The sequence below is a fragment of the Perna viridis genome, chromosome 7 (genome assembly GCF_037379345.1).
Source record: "Perna viridis isolate PV_CMFRI_1.1 ecotype Kerala chromosome 7, ASM3737934v1, whole genome shotgun sequence".
NCBI lineage: Eukaryota > Metazoa > Mollusca > Bivalvia > Mytilida > Mytilidae > Perna > Perna viridis.
In genome coordinates, this window is record NC_142451.1 from 45,702,208 (window position 1) to 45,718,802 (window position 16,595).

A 16,595-nucleotide genomic window follows, 5' to 3' on the forward strand; every position below is an offset into this window, starting at 1 on the left:
TGTTTAGCCTGGAATATAAATGGTGGTTTTGAAAATAAAATAAAAGATATCAGATTTAAAAATTTCTTAAGCACTTATGATGTTGTATTTCTCTCAGAGTGTTGGATTAATGATACTTGTGATGTAGAAGTTAATGGGTATAAATGTAAATCAATCCCATTAGCCAGAAAAAAGTATAAACAAGGATGTGGTTTATTTGTTATGATTAGAAATTCTCTTGACAAATTTGTTACTATACTTGATATTTTTTATGAAACTTTAGTATGGTTAAAAGTATCCAAGGAACTCACAGGCAATGAACATTACTATTTGTTATCTTGTGTGTATGTCCCACCACAGAGATCTTCATTCTATATGATACACGATATAGATTTGTTTTATGAACTAGAGGCCCAGGTTGCAAGATACTCTGATGTTAGCCCAAACATTTTTATTATAGGTGATTGTAATTCTAGAACTAGTAATTTATATGATTTTGTTTGTAATGATGTAGTACATGATAATGTTTTAGATAGAATATGTGAATGTTTTACTTACGTTGCTGACGAGAGACAGCCTGACAGGAGTAATCCTGATTCTGCGACCAATGACTACGGTATACAGCTTATAAACTTATGTAAGAGCAGTGGTTTACGAATCTTGAACGGTCGTCATGTCGATGGTATGGCAAATGACATTACGTACAGTAATCCTAGAGGTATGAGTGTGATTGACTATGTGCTATCAAAACCGAGTAACTTCAAGTTTGTATCACAATTTATAACTAGTAACTTCACAACATTTAGTGATCACGCACCTTTACATATTCAATTAGAAATAAACTTTTGTACAGAAAGTGTTAATAACGAACATAGTACTAACCCAGGGAATGAAGATGTGATTTTCAAATGGAATGATGATTTTAAGGACCCGTGCTTTAATGCACTGTTGGTTAATTCTGATATATTGAATGCAACAATTAATCATTTTGAATTGGCTTCCCAGGAACAAATGGACTATAGTATAAATCATTTCTCAGAGACCTTTGTAAATGTTATGTCTCCATTCTTCAGACAAAACAAAAGACAGAATCGTAAACCTGATACAATCCATGAAGATAAACCGTGGTTCGATCGAAGGTGTAAAGAACTTTATTCAAGCTATCATTCAGCGCTGTTTATATTTAACAGAGGCAAAACCCGTCTCAATCATAACGCTTTAAACAATGCTAAAAAAGAATACAAAGTCTATGAACGTAAATGTAAACATCTTTATAAGCGACAGCAAGGTGATATGCTCAATAAACTTAGGATTAATAATCCAAAGCTGTTTTATGCAAAATTTAGGAAAAAAAATACTAGGAACTGTGATTTGAATGCAACTGATTTTTTTTAATATTTCAAAAATCTAGTTTCTGATGTATCAGATGGTGATGTTGATCTGGAGATGCCCGACAATGAATGTATTTTCGAAGTCTTGGACTCGCATATTTCTTCTGATGAGATCGTCAGCGCCATTAGTCAGTTGAAACGTGAGAAAAGTCATGGCCCTGATTGTTTCTTAAACGAATTTTTCATCGAATACAAGAACATTATGTTACCATATTTATGCACTATTTTTAACGCAGTGCTTGATTCTTGTTATTTTCCGTCATCATGGACTGATGCAATTCTTGTTCCTGTTTTTAAATCTGGTGATGTCAACGATCCAGGAAACTATCGTGGTATAAGTCTTGTCAGTAACCTAGGTAAATTGTTTACTATAATATTGAATCTTAGATTGCTAAAATGGGCATCGAGTAACGATATATTAACTGATGCACAATTTGGTTTTCGTAGGGGTTATAGTACTGCAGATGCAATATTTTGTGTATATTCTGCTATAGAAAATGTATTGTGCAAAGGAAATATATTATATTGTTGTTTTGTAGATTATAAGAAGGCGTTCGATTCAATAGATCGCATGTGTTTATGGTATAAAATTGCTAAATTGGGAATTAGAGGAAAATTACTTACAGTTCTGAAATCCATGTATAATAATGTTAGAACATGTATTCGCTATAATGGGTTGAATTCTGATTTTTTCACCAATAGTTTAGGTGTCATGCAAGGTGAAGTTATTTCACCTATTTTATTTTCATTTTATGTTAATGATTTTGAGCTCGAGTTTATCTCAGAAGGAACTACACCACTAGAATTTCAAAATATTACACTTTTCTTATTAATGTATGCTGATGATATCATTTTAATGTCTGAATCAATTAATGGGTTGCAAAATATGCTTAACCCTTTGTCGAACTATACAGAAAAATGGGGTCTTACTGTTAACATAAGGAAAACTAAGATAGTTATATTTCGTAGAGGTGGAGCTGTTAGAGCTCAAGAGGAATGGTTTTATAATGGTAATAGGTTGGATATTGTAGACAAATTCTGTTATTTGGGTGTATTGTTGCATTACAATTGTAAATTTCTTATAACAAAAGGCATTGTGCTGAACAGGGTAGAAAAGCCATGTTTGGCTTACGAAAAACTACATCATCTTTATTTTTGAATGTTTTTACTATGCAGAATCTATTTGACACTTTCGTAGTTAGTGTATTATTGTATGGTTGTGAAATATGGGGTGCACATAAAGCCCCAATGGTTGAAAAAGTACATTTAGATTATTGTCAGATGATACTTGGAGTGAAAAGGACAACATGTAACGTCATGATTTATTATGAACTTGGAAGATATCCTTTACAATATGAACGTTATTTTAGAATGATACAATTGTGGTATAAAATTTTGAAAAGTGATAACTGTATTTTGCAGTCTTGCTACAAAGAATTGGCAGATAATTGTGCCAATCATAACAACTGGGCACGATGTATTAAGCAAATATTATATCGTATAGGTTTATATTACCTGTGGGACAATCAATTTGATATTACTTTAGATAAGTTTTGTTTATATGATATCAAAAAACGTTTGTTTGTTCATGCTCAACAAGATCCTTACTCTGTATTAGATGCTACTTCAAAAGGTAAAATTTATAAATACATAGTTTCTAATGTTGAACTTCAATTTTATTTGAAAAAATGTGTTATTCCTGTTGTTTATCGTAAATATATCACTATCTGCGCACAATCTGCTTATTGAAACAGGGCGGTATTATAATACTAGTAGAGATACTAGGCTTTGTAATATGTGTCAAATGAATGTAATTGAGGATGAGTTTCACTTCATTTTACAATGTAATTGTTATATTGATTTACGTAAAAGTTTTATAAAAAAGTATTATTGGTCTAGGCCTTCCGCCTTTAAACTTGTTCAACTACTAGCTGTTGAAAACACAAAAGAGTTATGCAACTTAGGCAAATATTTATGTCATGCATTTACAGTAAGAAACGCATCTATATAATATTGTAACAATAATTTCTGACATTACTGACATATAATGTCATTATATATTTTTTTGTTCACCTTATACTGATAAACTGTAAAGTTTAAAGTTAATAAAGAATTGAATTGAATATTAATCTTGGTTACAAAAAGTAGAGAAAAAAAAACAAAAAAAGCAAAAAACAAAAAAATTTAAAAAAATAAAAAAATAATAAAAAATAAAAATAATAAAACGGTTTTCGTGGTATTTATGAGCAAAATAGTAAACGTCATCATATATCTATCTATTAAACGAACTAAACGAAATATCAATTCTGAAATATCAAATCGGTTATTTACTTAAATATGTACAATATAATAATTCTTTAGAAAGAAGAATTTGTTTGTTTTGAACAATTATTTCAATTTTCCTGAAATCTTAAGCTTCAGTTGTATATAATTGACTTGAAAGTATCAAATTGAGATTCAGTCACTCACACATTAAGTCTACACATACATACACACCAATACTTGAATCGGGGAGTAGATATGTTGTATACGCATTAAGTCTACACATACACACACACCAATACTTGGATCGGGGAGTAGATATGTTGTATATGCATACATGTACGATCAAACTTAGAATACAAAGGTATTAGAATATTACATATTCATGGTGTGAGTAAATGGTCTCGTTACACAAATGTAAGGTTCAATAGAGACAGTGGTTATTTTTTACTGAATCACTGCATATAAATTTATATATTATCATAGCCTTTGAAATCAAATATCTGTTCCCTTAAAATGTGTGCTTTCTGTAAAACGTATATAATTTTCTTTGAATACCGGTGGCACTAGCTTTCATTCAAAAGGACCTGCATTAGAAATGTGATTATTAAATTATGCAAACAGATTTAACTTTTTGATCTTAATATTCATTCCTATAGTTCATATGCTGCAGAATGGCACTTTAATATTAAAAAGTCAACGATTTTGCACATAATAGAATAACCGCTATGAAAGTATATGAACATATTTTCTTGTCTGTCCCATCAGTTGGCCCGCCAAAATTTATTTTTGAAACATCTCTATCGTTACAAATCCCGCCATTATTGTTCTGTCCTTGACACTGGTACTGGCAGACGACATTGTAAAAATTTTCATCACAACAATTGACACCACATTGCATCATTTCTGAATCTCTACAGCCTCTGTCAACTGATCGTATCGTCTTCTTATCTGAAATAAATAAATTAATAATTAACTTAATTGTAACAAAATTCTGTTTTATCAATATTTCTTGTTCTGGATCATTTTTGACGAGATTCTTTCCTTTGAGTCGTTGTATTTTTTAGTGTCGTTGTCACGTGGTCGTTGTAGTCCAGTAAACAAGAAGAAACAAAGATGACGAAAAACTGTAAACCAAGAAAAAAAAGAACAAACAGAAAACGAAAACGAATTGTCAATAAGAAAAACAATGCATGAGTAAAATGCAACTAGAAGAAACGAAACAAAATAAAAGTGCAGGGAAAAGATATAAAACGAAAAATGCAAAAAGCACATACAATCAACGCTCAGAGAATGAGTCAAAATCGAACACTAGTACTCAGTATGTTTCACTCCAGGCCTAGGGGTGGAACCAGACATTTATAAAGGGAAGGGATAGTAAGACTATTATTTTCACATATTTTCATAAAGTTAGCATATTTGTTTCAACTAAAGTGGGGTTCAAACCTCGGACACTTAGTTCAAACATATTTATTAACTAATTTGCACATTTTAACATCAAACCAAAACAATAGAATGAATCGAACAATAGCAAATTAACCACAGGATTCAGAAACAAGACTTAAAGTCTTATATCAATCCGTCTCCTGAAGTCATGAATAATAATTATATCATATAGCATTGCTCACGGAAGTAGTGCTTCAGTGTTTATAACGTGCATTTGGTGAGTTTGGTGCAAAGCGAAGAGGTTGATATTTAATGCCCGTTGTATTTACTCTGGACGCAAGGAATTCTTAAAATTATTCGAACTAGTAACTGTGTAATTTAGGTTGTTGATTTGAAGTGTTTACTGTGTAGCAAAAAGTTTTGAACCTTGGTAAACATTTCAACATTTATACTCATCAGACATCTCATCTGATCCAAATAGGAGAAAAGTCAGTTGATCAGGAAGTTGAAGTGCTGAAATATATTGTCATCTAAGCGATTGATATAATGGACATAAGAGTAAGAAGTGGTTCGCTGATTCTATTTCGCCGCTATAATGGGGATGGAATAATGTTGTTGTCAAATAGATCTTTATTTAGCTCGCTACACTGACGACCAAGTCTGGCATGTAGGATTTGACCTTTGCGTGATCCGCAATAGTAATATATTGTTTTTTTTTACTACCTCATTTTGGAGATGAGTTTTGAGAACTTTTACTGATGGCGAGGTCTTGATATCATTTGGTAATGTGTTCCACAATCGAATGAAGTCGGACACTTCCCCTGCATCCACCCCAGCACTCATTCAGACAACATCCAGCTTTTCTTTACATGCATGAATTATACACAGTGTTCATTGTTATTTTCTCGAGCACTTTTTGTATCTAGTTGTCCCTATTTGAATTGAATTATAAATATAATTTGATTGATAGATTGATATTTAACGCCCAAGCAGTAATATTTCAGCGATGTCCGGGCGATGAAAATGAAATGGATGATAAAATGAACATGCAATGATGATGAATGAGGTCGGTATGGTGAGCAATTTGGCCTCCTGTAGTGAAGTCAAGACTCCTTTTCCACAAGGTCCTATAACATGCATGTGGGAGGAACGTGGCATTTTTCACAAAACGGTGCACCCCTTTGGTTTGCAATCAGATTCTCCGTATATGGCCTGACGATCCTATTCCACCACATGGGGCACACAACCCAGTTGCTCTATGAACAGAGCGCCCTAGCCCGGCTAGGGTTCTGAGCGCTATTTAGTCGCCTTTTGCGACAAGCTTAGCGCTACTGCAGATTCATTCTTTTGACACCGGGCCTGCAGGGGGCAATATAATTTGACATATTTTTTCCACGCACGCAACAGTATAATCCTTAATGAAATACTGTAAAAAGCTATAAAGAACGAAAATGAAAAAAAATGTTGAAAGTACTGGTACACGGGGTCATGACATACTTTGTCCCCCTTTTTTTCAGATTTTTTTTTTCACCAGAAACAATAATATGTTTTGGTTAATTATCATTAGCCTTCCACTTTTATCACTGGGTCTTGATTTTTCATTGATTTTTGTAGTTTTTCTGTCAAGCTATTTTTCCGTTCGGAATAAAATGGCTTGATAGTAAAACTGGAAAAAATGAAAATAAATCATTGAGAAATCGTTATCCAGTGGTAAAAATGGAAGGTTAATGAAATTATTATTGTTTTCTGGAGAAACAAATTCAGAAGAGGGAAGTATGTCATGTAAGTTGGGAGTCCACCGATATCTCATTTTTAAAGATCTGTATTCGACAATCACACGTTCACTACATGTATACACTATTCTAAACCACCTGCATGGTTTGCGGTTCATGTTTAAGAACTGTCAGTTGCTTTGTGATTTTTAGAATGTCTAGTAAGATAATCAATTCCAAAGTTGAGGACGGCAGTGTCATATCTTATGGTGCCTCTAGCTGTTACCTATATTATTATGATCAAACTAAGAGGAAAAGAATAATACAAAAAGTGGTTCAGAAATAACTATGTATTTGTGAGCGCAGCGAAACGTGGATAGCACGAAGTTGATTTGTATTTCATTTCTTATTTAATATACTTGCGTCTTTTTTTTCCACTTAATGTTGGCCCCTTTAGCCATAATCACATGTACATTCTATGAATGTAGATAATTATCATCTTATGGTTGATTTAGGGAAAACAGGACAAAATTTCGAGCCCAGGGACGTGCAGATTGAGTACCCCTAGTTGCTTATACACCTTTTTTGTGCTAACTGTTGGATTGTCGATGAGCACGGGTAAGGCGAGTGCAATGTACACTTCGCGGACAAAATTCTCTTGTTCTATTCAAGACCTACCTCGCGGAAGAGTATATTGAGTATGCTCATCAACTTAACACGAAAGGGTTTATAAAAGTAAAAAGTGAAAATCTTACCTTTTTCAAAGACTACTTTTGCGATGCAATACTTATCGGTTGCACATGGCTGTGTTTTGAGGCCTGTCGTTACATTCCACGGTTTGTTTGCACATTCATAATGCAGAGTTGGGTCACCAGTCAGCGTGTACGAGCATGTGTAACAGTCAAATGTACTAGTACCTGCAAAACAAGACGGTGGAATGCATGGAGATACTATGTATACAGTTTTAACGAGACAGTTGAATGTATGGAGTTACATGTACTATGCATATAGTTGATACAAGACGAGGGAATGCACGGAGTTACTATAGATACAGTTGATACGAGACGGGGAATGCATAGAGTTACTATATATATAGTTGACACGAGACGGGGAATGCATAGAGTTACTATATATATAGTTGACACGAGACGGGGAATGCACGGAGTTACTATAGATACAGCTGATACGAGACGGGGAATGCACGGAGTTACTATAGATACAGTTGATACGAGACGGGGAATTCACGGAGTTACTATAGATACAGTTGATACGAGACGGGGAATGCACGGAGTTACTATATATACAGTTGATACGAGACCGGGAATGCACGGAGTTCCTATATATACAGTTAATACAAGACAGGGAATGCACGAAGTTACTATAAAAACAGTTGATACAAGACGGGGAATGCATAGAGTTACTGTGCATGGAGTTACTTTGTATGGAGCCAATATGTATGGAAATAAGTACATGTATGTATAGAGTTAATATGTATGGAGTTACTGTGTATGGAGTCACTATGTATGGAAGTGGGTTTGTACACAGTTACTGTGTATGGAGTAAGTATGTATAGAGTTACTATGAATATAGTTATTATGTATGGAGTAACTATGTATGTATGGAGTTACTATGTATAGAGTTACTATGTATAGAGTTACTATGTATAAAGTTACTATGTATAGAGTTACTATGTATGGAGTTACTATGCAAAGATTTATTATGTATGGAGTTACTATGTATGGAGTTCCTATATATGAACGGATGTACTAAGTATGGTGTTCCTATGTAGGATTGGAGTTACTATGTATGTATGGAAGTACTGCATGTAAGTATGGAATTACTATGTTTGTATGCATTTACTATGTATGTATGGAAGTACTGCATGTAAGTATGGAATTACTATGTTTGTATGCATTTACTATGTATGTTTGGAAGTACTGAGTATGGAGTTACTATGTATGGAGTTGTTATGTATATAGAGTTACTATGTATATAACGTTACTATGTATATAGTTACTATGTATATAGAGTTTCTATGTATAGAGTTATTATGTATGGAATTTCTATTTATGGAGTTACTATGTATAGAGTTACTATGTATGTATGGACTTGCTACATATATGTATGTATGGCGTTACTATGTATGTATGGACTTGCTACATGTAAGTATGGAAATACTATGTTTGTATGGAGTCACTATTTATGGAGTTAATATGTATAGGATTACATGTACTATGTATGGAGTTACTATGCATTGAGTTACTAAGTATGGAGTTACTGTGTATGTATATAGTTACTGAGTATGTTTGGAAGTACTAAGTATGGAGTTACTATGTATGTATGAAGTTAATATATTATATAGAGTTAATATGTATGGCGTTTCTTTAGGATGCTGCATCTTAGGTTTATATTACAAAAAAACAGCCAATAAGCACAAATGACCCAAAGGAGCAAGTAAACTTTTGCCATCACTTGGCGTCTGTCGACGTCTGTAAACTTTTCTTCAGATATCTTCTTCCCTGAAACTACTGGTCAGATTTAATCTAAAGTTGTTATGAATGTTTTGTAGGGTATCCTGTACAAAAATCGTTTGGATTTTTGCTTATTTCACTACATTGTTTCAAGATATATCTACAAAAAAAAAAACAATGAGAGATGGAGAAAATAAAGGTGACCTTTCTTCTTCGACTTGCATGAAGAGCTTTTACAACAGACTTCATTTTATTACGATTCCTTATAAGCCATTTCTTTGTAAGGCGTATCAAGACTTTTTGTAGATTTTAACAAATACATGTATCTTGAAATCATAAAAGATAGAAAACAACTTTCAACTGATGAAATGATCTTAACATGATAAGGCCTAAAATGTCTCTCTATCTACTGACTCCTTGTTAATGTTGTTATGATTGAAAGTAAAAAATGAGTTTTTTTTTGTTTTTGTTTGTGCAGTTATTTGCCATTTTTTTTAAAAAAAACTATGATAGATAGTAAGAAAGTTTCAATTACATGATGAATCATGATAAAGCCTTTAAAAGTCTCCATCGAGTTTACGACTCCTTGTTAGAGTTATTTCCTTTGAAAGGCAAACAATGAATAAGGTGAACGATTCAAGCACTTGTGGGCCTCTAGTTTTCTTAACAGCTGTGTCAGTGATTACAATGTTTAAAAAAAATACATTATTTTACTTTAAAACAAAATCTGTAAAACTCAGTCAATGCATTTAAAAACAAACCTACAAATGAAGCCGCATGAATACAAGTTATCACAGGCATTTTGGAGCAGGATTTTTAAATTTATAAAAACATTCTCCTAAAAAATATCATTAAATCATTTTGTTTCCAGATTTGAGTTATTAAGTGTGTTCTCTGACATGTCCGCTTAGTATTTAATGCTGTTTATACTATGTCTAGCTTTCATCTATATATACTTCTCTATACTTTAGATGAAAACTGGGCTTAGTATAAACAGCATTGAATAGCAGGCGGACATGTCTGACAACACGCATAATAACTCAAATATGGATACAAAATGATTTAATGATATTTTTGAGAAAAATAAAAAAAATCCTGGTCCGCAGTGCCTGTGCAAGTTATAAGGAAGTTCATGAGTTTCGTATAGGCTTAATGTACAATGTACGTATATGAAGTCACGCATCTCGAAACGGCTTGTGATTTTGCTAAGAAGACGAATACAAAGCTCAGTTACAAGGACCAGTTACATGCATTACTGAATCAAGACCAGATAGGACAGGCTATATATGTACTCAGAAGGTATTCGGTTTTTCCATTTAGGCTACAAGGTTTATCGAACTTGCATGTGATGTAATTCTTATAAAACTTTTTTTGTGGAATTTCCGTAAATGCGTATATAAATGCATTAAGGATTGATTTTGAATTGAAGCGAATCGATAAAGAATACACAGTCATATATATACCAATATTTTTAAACCTAAATACATTTAGGAGTATCGTCATAAATTCAACATAAATCACCTCTATATACACCACTCTTGTAAAATATATGTGTATTTACATGTCAAGAGATTTAAAACATTGTCAAACATGAATATGAATACACTACAAACACATTAATATAATTGCATAGGGTTTTTGTTTTCTCAAGTGAATTGGCAAGTCAATACACTCGCTGTTGATTTTGTATGACGGTGTTTGGTGGAAACGGAAGGTTGTATTAGGACGAGCGGGTATTCACTCAACAACAAACGTTGCATCATGGTGTATAGTGTGTATTCTGCTTGGGATAACTCATTTACCTTCAGTCTGTCAACGGGGGACAACCGTGCATGTTTGTCAACACAAATAATTATGATGAACTCATTTATTCAGTATGTTGTACTAAAATTGAATGTTCTTTTGTTTTCATATTCAAATAGCAGAAATTACAAGGGTTACGTTTGTTATTTCAATAACCTAAAATCGGTTTTGTCTTCTTGGCACTCAAGTTAAGATTCACGGTGACCTATAATTCACATGGAATAAACGGAGCTGTATATACAAACAATAACCTTACTTCATATTACTGTTACTAGCGTGAAGTCTTAAGCCCAGATGAACATCTTAAATACATTTTCCGGTTGCTCAAGATCGATGCGCGTATAATAAATTTCATATCAAATTATTAGTCAACGTACATTATATCATGTTTCTAAGTTTCAATTTTTTTTAAAATTCAAAATTTAAAATTGAATATGATAACCGAACTAAACCGTGACTAACCTGTTATTTGAATAAGAAAGACACTAACAAGTGTCAAACGACCCGATATTCCAAGTTGTAACCCTATCATGCCGTTCTAATACAGTGTAAAAAGATCAAACAAAAACAAAGACAAAGGTAAACATGTAAGTTAGTCCTCTAACATGTAATGAACGAATACCAATGCCTCCAGGTAGTATGTTAATCAGTGTCATGGAGTGTAGTTTCACTAAATACCATAAACCAATTGCATATTTATGAATGATGCATGTATATCCTTTTATGACGCGTACGAATACGAAACAAAAGCCAACAGTTATTTAAAATACTTCACTCAACTACTTAAGCATGCTTATTTGATCATATCAAGGTAAAACTACACACAAGCGTTGGTCTTGTATTTGAAAGTTCCCGTAATATTTGTTTCCTTTTTGTTGTTGTTGTTTTTTGTTCTATGTCTAAATGCGTCTTACCTGAAATCGCATGTCGAGCATAGCATTAACACATATTCTTTTTCAATTTCATTCACGATCTCGAAAACGCATCTTTTTTAATACTATTTTTGATCTTGGTCTCTCAATGGTTGTTAAACATGTGTTGTCAAATCAACCATACAATGTAAGTATCAATCTAATGATACTGTTTGCGATTGATACCCCTTTCCAAACAAAACACAAAACAAAACAGACAACAAACCAACAGCACACACACACACACACACACACACACACACACACACAAAACTATACATGTGTATCAAAAGCAAAGCTCAAGACACAAAATATAGTGAAATTACTTTCTTCCAACTATTTTGTTAAACTCTTTGTACCCGAATATATCAAACAAACCAAAACATATTTTATCGATAGTTTTAGCCGCCTCTCTGTCTATTTCTGCGACCCACTTATATATTGTTTTTGAGGCATCTCTTGAAGTGGAATACGGTCCGGAATTGCCATTGCCAACAGAGTTTTCTTCAATCCATCGGATCACTTCCGCTGTTATGTCTATATTCATTTGACGGAACATTTCTTTAGCGGTTGAGGTAGGATTTTTTGCCATATTTTCGAATTGTACTATGTGTATTCTATTTTTATTTTCTGATAATTTAATGTCCTTGAGGTCTGAAGAGATTCTATTGCACAGATCGCTAGATTCGGTCTTCAAATTTTCGGGGAAAGCCATGTTAAGCCTGATCCGTGATTGCATAACCGCTCTTGGATCCCGCACTAGATAAATGACTTTTAAATCTGGTATAACTTCAAGAAGAGCATCAGCTAATTTTGTTTCCAGTCTAATTGTTTTTATAGCTTTTATGGCTGAGTTTTTACAAGTGTGTGTCAAGTTTTTCAAACATTGGTTCCAACTTTCTACAGATGAATCTTTACGAATACAAGTGCGAAACTTTGAGGTCTTCAATGACCTCCTCATAAAGTCACTCTCCAGTATTTTCCGTGGCACTTTTGAGAATTGGCAGTCGAACAAATTTTTCAATAGTTCTATTGCTCTTTGATCTTTTAAAGGATACCCTTTTATCGCTCTAAAAGAAATAATAATTAAAAAACAGTTAAGAGTAAGAATAACTTTTTTAATCAGCTAATACCATTAACAAGACTTAATTGTGAAAACTCTAAGTTAAACAAACGGACAATTTATATTATAGATGAAAAAATTCTTTAAGAACTGATCTGTTGTAGCCATGAACATATGTATATTGTAGACGCATTAGTTTTATCGTGCTATACGACAAAATAGTTTGAAGTAATTACTGCAAGTGATCATTAAAACAATGGTTTTTACTAGACGGTCACCGCGGAGCCGTCACTTCAGAACCGGAAGTTAGATTCCCGATGGCGAAGGTATACAACAACTTATTTCCAATATTGATAATACGCAATGATTTCATAATAATCAGTGCAATAATGTTATTGAAATTAATCTATTCCAGAGCTAAATATATATTTTTTGCAATGCGGTAAAAACAATATTTAAACCATATTGCAGTAAAAGCGTCATTAAAAATATTATATTATATTTTATTATACCCCGCTTTGAGAGTTCGTCAGCCTGCACCTGTGTTCGTTACACGTTTCCTTGAACTTCTCACTAGTTGACATATAGATAGAAGCCTTATATAGTTTATATTAAGTAAGATAGATAGCTACCTAATTAAAGATTCTTTATTTCTAGCTTCAGACTTTGCCAGGGCCAGTAACGGCTCAAACATATAGAATGAGTTAGGATGTTGATTAAACATTTCGCCAGTGAAGGAAGATCCACTTCTCATGTGCCCGACTAGAAGAATTTTACTTTGAGAATTAATGTTCGTATTGGTCTGTTCTGTTGTCAGTGGTAGAGATAAAAGTCCATCTGCAAAATAGGAGAAAATGTAAATGATGCAGTCGTTGAGATTGAAGTAAACCTGTATGTGTTCCTTGTCATTTACTTCCCTGAAGTCTATTTAAGCTACATTTTTGTTCTTTTTGTGAACAAGTGTGGCTTACTAAAACTTGCAAATACATTTTGTAATACAGAATATGATCTATAATTATATTACAATTGAGATAATTGTAAATTTAAACTCTAACTGGAAACAAAATAATAAATTACAAATATTGAAAACTAAAATAATTATTTTTCTTTGCACAAATGATTCCTACAAAACGCCAAAAATATGGAAACATCAGAATTTTTTTTCTCTCGAAACAATAGGACTGACTTCTCAATAGGGCAAAATTCCTATAATAGCCAGTCATATGAAGCAGTTTGTAGCAAGTCATTTATACATTAACTATTTATAATTGTTTCTTTTTCATTGTAAAATAACACCTCCATCAATTTTGCGGCCATATTAGTTCAAGTATACATACTGATTATAGAACAAATTGCAAATCCAGAAAACCAAGCGTTCAAATAATACCTATACATCGTAGAACCATTCTTAGTTAGTTCCACTTATTCAAGTGAAACTCGAAACTGCATATCTTCGTATTATATACATATTTGTTTAAATATCAGAGGAAAATCCAATAATCCTCGATTAGGTTATGTCAATCATGGCTTACATGAGGTATCATATTTGAGAAGTTTTGTAGGAATTTTCTTCAAATAAAATGAACCCCCGAAACCTTGAGATTTACTTATCAGTTGAAGAGATTTAAAGGCATGTCCATTTCACAGCGTCTTTCGAATCATAGGGGGTAATACGGGATAAATTGACGTCACATACGTGCACTGGATGAATCGCTAATTTATGTAAATACTAACCCTTCTAAGGACCATGCACGCTTTGATAAAATGTTTTACATGTTTATCCACAACGATGTTAATGAATGAGTCGGAGAAACATTTAAAACATGATACGTGCAACACTTGACGTTTACACATACTGTACTATAAAATAACCTAATTATGTCGATGTAATTAAAACTTTTAAACTTAAGATTTTTAGAGTCAATAATGAAGCCGTTTCCTGCATGACTCTTGCAAAAGTGTTTTATATATTATCCGATAAAATACTTATTAAATTTCTAATAAATTTTACGCTCAATGTTGCACTAAGGAACCGGACTTGGCCATGAACCGTTTCAATATAAAGCGTTTGAAAGGACATTGTAATAAGTAATAAACGTCACGTCACATACTGGAAAAATCTATGTTTTCTATATATTTTTTTTAAAAGAATTCCTGTTGGCTTACATTCTTTTCAGTTTAACCAAACAAACTAAAGAACTATATAGTTATATATTCTAAATGTGTGAAAGTATTGTGAACAATGAGCAAGAACAAGTTATGTTCATTGCATTTCTTTGAATAATTTCAGTGCATGAAAACCATCATCGCCATGTTATGTCAGTCTATGTGTGCATACTCAAAGGTTTTGTATTTTAAGCGAATACTCTCACGAAAGTTCCTTTGCCTTTTATTCTCTTTATCAGTTTCTTCTTTTTATAGGCATGAAGTGCGATTTTGATGGTAATTTTTTTTGTTATTTTACAGAATTGGTGAATAGTTTTGTAAACTGAACTATTTTTAACGTCTATGTATATATATATTTTTAATTTTGTTATAGAATAAATAAATAAATATATAAATAAATAAATAAAAACCTGCAAAACAAAACTGAAACAAAATAACAAAACATATAAACTTTAATTAAAATCATAGCAAACAAATTTGAAACAAAATAATAAAAAATATATAGTCTTCAAAAAACAAAATAAAAAAACAAAAACAAAAAACAAAACAAAAAAACAAAAAAAAACAAAAAACAAAAAACAAAACAAGACAAGACAAAAACAAAAAACAAAAAACAAAAAAAAAAAAACAAAAGCAAAAACAAAAAAAAAACAAAAAACAAAAAAAAAGGTTTCTTTATTTTGTTTTGTCTTTATATTTACATTAATTTTGTTTTATTTGGTTCGGTTTTGTTATGTTTTATGTTTATTTGTTTGTTTTATAAATATTATGTTGGTCATGGAAAACATATCGCTTTGAGTATTTTTGGATACTTTTTAATATTAGTTGGTTCCCAAAGCTGCATTTTTTTGCTTGTTGTTAACTCAGATGATTTTCTAGCCATCTTCGTTCCAAAAGTATAGCATTGTCTTGTATTCGATAAACAGTAGGATATAGACAGTATATTGCAATTTCATATAAAATACAATAAACCACTATTATGCCAAAAAGACCAAATAGTGTTTAGAGCAAATAACTTGTATTGACGAGAAACAATCTTTACAAAACTATTGAATATTTCAGCAATAATGACCTTAATTCATATTACTGATTTGACAAGAACACCCACCTAAGGTTTGCCCTTTGCCTGATTTCTGGACACTGCCCACTATCGGGTTTATGACCTTGTTTATTTCGTTTGTACCATCAAGTTTTGTATCTTTATGGAATAATGTCGTTAAAGTTTGTTTTCCTGTGATTGTTTTTAGAATGAATGAATAGCGATTTTATGGGGACTGGATGTAATAAAAAGTATAATTTCGACGGTAATATATTAGTGTACTAATCTATGCCGTTTAAAAATATATTAGGTAGAATTTTTCTCAAAGGAATTTATTTTTGTATATCATGTAGAAATCGAAAAGATAAAAATATAAAAAATGCAATTATAGGCTATTTATGATGTCGGTTCT

General features: G+C 32.3%; 3 protein-coding genes across 3 annotated transcripts in view; 1 reads left to right on the top strand and 2 right to left on the bottom strand.

Moving 5' to 3' along the window:
* Positions 1-1,580, top strand: part of LOC148612931 (uncharacterized) — a 7,570-nt gene extending 5,990 nt beyond the window's left edge. The window contains exon 3 of the mRNA XM_088595415.1: positions 98-1,580. Within this exon, the coding sequence (XP_088451541.1) occupies positions 98-1,374 (1,277 nt within the window). The 3' untranslated portion in view covers positions 1,375-1,580. The remainder of the gene's footprint in view (positions 1-97) is intronic.
* A 1,741-nt stretch (positions 1,581-3,321) lies between these two features.
* On the bottom strand, positions 3,322-11,912 carry LOC148612932 (uncharacterized). Its single transcript, XM_088594864.1, has 3 exons — positions 11,467-11,912; positions 7,486-7,647; positions 3,322-4,583 (listed from the first exon to the last, which is right to left on the bottom strand). The coding sequence occupies exons 1-3, from the start codon at positions 11,534-11,536 to the stop codon at positions 4,321-4,323; spliced, it is 495 nt and encodes a 164-aa protein (XP_088450990.1). The 5' UTR covers positions 11,537-11,912; the 3' UTR covers positions 3,322-4,320.
* A 315-nt stretch (positions 11,913-12,227) lies between these two features.
* On the bottom strand, positions 12,228-14,422 carry LOC148612933 (carbohydrate sulfotransferase 1-like). Its single transcript, XM_088594863.1, has 3 exons — positions 14,316-14,422; positions 13,611-13,815; positions 12,228-12,985 (listed from the first exon to the last, which is right to left on the bottom strand). The coding sequence occupies exons 1-3, from the start codon at positions 14,371-14,373 to the stop codon at positions 12,238-12,240; spliced, it is 1,011 nt and encodes a 336-aa protein (XP_088450989.1). The 5' UTR covers positions 14,374-14,422; the 3' UTR covers positions 12,228-12,237.
* Positions 14,423-16,595: the final 2,173 nt, after the last annotated feature.

Coding starts and splice junctions, on each gene's coding strand:
- LOC148612932 (XM_088594864.1), bottom strand. CDS start 11,536: ATGATAGGGTTACAACTTGGAATATCGGGTCGTTTGACACTTGTTAGT. Junction 7,648..11,466: donor CTTTCTTATTCAAATAACAG/GTTAGTCACGGT, acceptor CTTGTTTTGCAG/GTACTAGTACATTTGACTGT. Junction 4,584..7,485: donor AAAAGTAGTCTTTGAAAAAG/GTAAGATTTTCA, acceptor TATTTATTTCAG/ATAAGAAGACGATACGATCA.
- LOC148612933 (XM_088594863.1), bottom strand. CDS start 14,373: ATGTATAGGTATTATTTGAACGCTTGGTTTTCTGGATTTGCAATTTGT. Junction 13,816..14,315: donor TGCAATTTGTTCTATAATCA/GTATGTATACTT, acceptor CCTATTTTGCAG/ATGGACTTTTATCTCTACCA. Junction 12,986..13,610: donor AATAAAGAATCTTTAATTAG/GTAGCTATCTAT, acceptor TATTTCTTTTAG/AGCGATAAAAGGGTATCCTT.